This window comes from Phaethon lepturus, unplaced genomic scaffold (assembly GCF_000687285.1).
Source record: "Phaethon lepturus isolate BGI_N335 unplaced genomic scaffold, ASM68728v1 scaffold20660, whole genome shotgun sequence".
In the NCBI taxonomy this organism is placed as follows: Eukaryota; Metazoa; Chordata; class Aves; order Phaethontiformes; family Phaethontidae; genus Phaethon; species Phaethon lepturus.
The window spans coordinates 2,897-5,781 of record NW_010512828.1 but is presented as its reverse complement, the minus strand read 5'-3'; the positions used below and the strand labels follow the sequence as shown (position 1 = coordinate 5,781).

General features: G+C 48.7%; 1 protein-coding gene across 1 annotated transcript in view; it reads left to right on the top strand.

Moving 5' to 3' along the window:
- The window catches only part of EXOC3L4 (exocyst complex component 3-like 4), a gene marked incomplete at its 3' end in the record, with an annotated part of 18,471 nt that overhangs the window by 13,449 nt on the left and 2,137 nt on the right, over positions 1-2,885 (top strand). The window contains exon 7 of the mRNA XM_010288414.1: positions 849-963. Within this exon, the coding sequence (XP_010286716.1) occupies positions 849-963 (115 nt within the window). The remainder of the gene's footprint in view (positions 1-848; positions 964-2,885) is intronic.

The window sequence follows — 2,885 nt, the reverse complement described above, 5'->3', positions numbered from 1 at the left end:
AGCCTGGGGTGAGCGGCTTGCTCTTACGTGTTTTGTAGTCTTGCCGGGGCAGCCTCAGGCATACAAACTCGCTACCAAGCAGCAGCAGGAACCCGCCGTGCTCTGTGGTCACAGCAGTGGACGTGGCATGTCCGGGCATGCTCGGGGACCACAGGCATTTTGGTGGTGCTGCCTCAGTTTCCCACCCCGGAGCGTGTTACAGCGGGGTGGGGATGGCATGTGAGAAGAAAGCCAGGAGCTCGCAGTGCCCCCAGAGCACACGCATACTGCTGGGGATTTCATTAACCTCTCAGAAGTTGCATTTTCTTCCTTGTTAGTGTGAAACCTCGCAGAAGGACGCGCTGTCCCTAGGAAACTCCACAAGTTTCCACTTCTGTAGTTCACTGTCCCCGCTGCTGCCGACAGACGCTGCGCTGAGTGCGTCAGCTGGGCTCCGGGGGACGCAGGGTCGGCAGCTTTCCCTTCTCTGGCTTTATTATTTGCTTCTCTCTTACCCCATAAGCCCCTCAGCGCACTCTCAGGTACCTGGAGATCGGTTAGCAAAAGTGTTGCTCAAGTGAAAAAGTAACCAGCCTACGCAACGGCTCCGCATGATTGAACCGTCCCACCTGATGAGGAAATAAGTGGTGTTTTAAGCACAATTACTCACTTGTGGTTAATTTTCAGTGTATAGGATTGTGCAAAAAGAGACATTATTTTGACCCGTTAAGTGTTTCCAAGAGGAATTACTGGATATGGAAATTTATTTTAAAATAATGCCCAAGGTGCCAATCTGGCTAAAATGCTTAAGGCAGTGTAAAAGTTCACATTTTAACATTAAACCACTGGTGGTGTCTCTCTCTCTCTAGGTCAGGGTTAGAAACAGTGTTTAAAGTCTACACTGAGGAACTGCGGCAGATTTTGGCAGCTGTGACAAGGAACTGCACGAATATTTTTTTAAATAAATTAAGAACAAAAGCACAGGTAAGAGGATCTTGGTCATGTTATTTCCTAACTATAAGGGGTATGTGCAGGACCACTGCGGCAGCTGAGAGCCTTTGCCCTTTCCCTGTCTCACCAAGTAGACCTCATTTTGCAGTGCATGACATTATGGTCCCTCCAAAATGCATCAAGCCTAAAATTGGTACAAATCCTCCTTAACCCAAAGTGACACTTCCAGCATCCTGGGAGTTCTTCACGGTGAGCAATGATATATTTCTCAAGCTGTTTATTTTAGTACAATGGCAACCAAAAGAAAAGGGTATTTAGGGGTTTCCAGCATCCCAGGCAAAGCAGTGGAGGGAAACCTCACCCATGGTGAAGCACCAGCGAAGTCAGCTGGACAACACCAATGAGACATTTTTCCTTCTATCAAAACATTTGAATTTTTCAGGACTTTGATTTACTCTTAGGTATTCATAAATCTGCCATCATGGTCTGTTATCAACCTCTTCAGACAGGACAGAATTCATTCTGCTAGAGGTGGTTTTTCCAGGCTGTTTCCATGATGAAGAAAGACTGATTCTTTCATCATGAGGATGCTAAAGCTCCGGTATCGGCTGATAAAGTTCTGATATCATCAGCTTAACTTGTGTTAAGAGGCCTCAAAGACCTCTTCGTTGTGCTGCAACGAAGTTTGCGCTCCCAGGTGTTGTAGACGGGCCTTTCTGCTCTCAGCTGGCTGCGGGTTCACTAGCTCTAGCTGAAACCAGGACAGGGGGAAATGAAGCCTTTGGTCCCACCCATTTTCACTCATCCTAATTCACTTTCTAAATCACTTTCTAAATCATCAAGCATAACTTTTAGAAACCAAGACATTCATGCAACTGCTCCAATCTAAGCCAAGCTTGCCTGGCCAAGGGGACTTTCCAGTGACTGCACAGCTTGTCTCGGCGCCTAAGGGGCAGGCGAGGAAGCAGTCAAGCCAAGGCATTGAGCAAGGGAGCTGAAATGCCGTGAGAACTGAGAGCAGCCCAGGCAAAGGATTTCTAAATGGCTCTCCAGCAGGCTGGGAGCACAGCAGGGGGGCACAAGTGGGGGAAATAATTGGGAAGGAGATTGCCAGGAATCTAAAGACAGAGGTCCTGAGAGCTAAGAGGAGAAAAATACAAAGGAGATGTGACAGAGAAGGGATATTTTGAGTTGGCCCTTAGGGGAGTCTCTTCCAGACTCTGCCACCGGAAGCCTTTAGCCGATATTGCTGTGTTTCTCTGTGGAAGAACATCAGCTTTAGGGACCTGGCAAGGGAAATAGCCCACTGGGGACACTTGGTCAGAGCACCTTGTATGCAGGGCAGATGGGAAACGGTGCCATCAATCCCACATCATCACTGACCATGAGGCATCGAGTTGCAGGTGCTCCCAGCTGCTATTCCCCCCCACACACATCAGAGCAATGAGCAGGAGAAAAACCCCAGTGAGGCTTTGTGCAGACGCATGGGTCTGCAGGGAGTACAGACAGCCCCCTGCAAGTGCTGTGAGCAAGAGGAGCTTGATTTCCTTGTGGGAGGCTGGAGGGGTGATGGATTACTGGGCTAATTTCCAACGGATTCACTACCAAGTGACTTGTCATGTCCATAGCTGGTGCAAACCCACGTAACGCTCGTGTACATGGCTGCACTCCGCAGCCTGTTCTAGCCTGCCTGAGTTTCCTCTGGTTAATATTTACATCTGTTTCTTCATCCTTCCAGTAGGGATACAAATTTATTTACCTAAAGAAATATAACTGGTGGATTAGGAGGCGGCACAGAGCAAGGAAATGAGGTGTCCCAAGTAAGGCTTTAATGCCAAAGCATCTCCTGCTCAGGGAGTGATGCTTCTCCTGTCTGTACTGCAGCAGCTACCCAGAAAGGGGAGTTGTGGGTCTGAATTCCCTGGGGCGGAGAAAGAAACCCATCCCGCTCCATG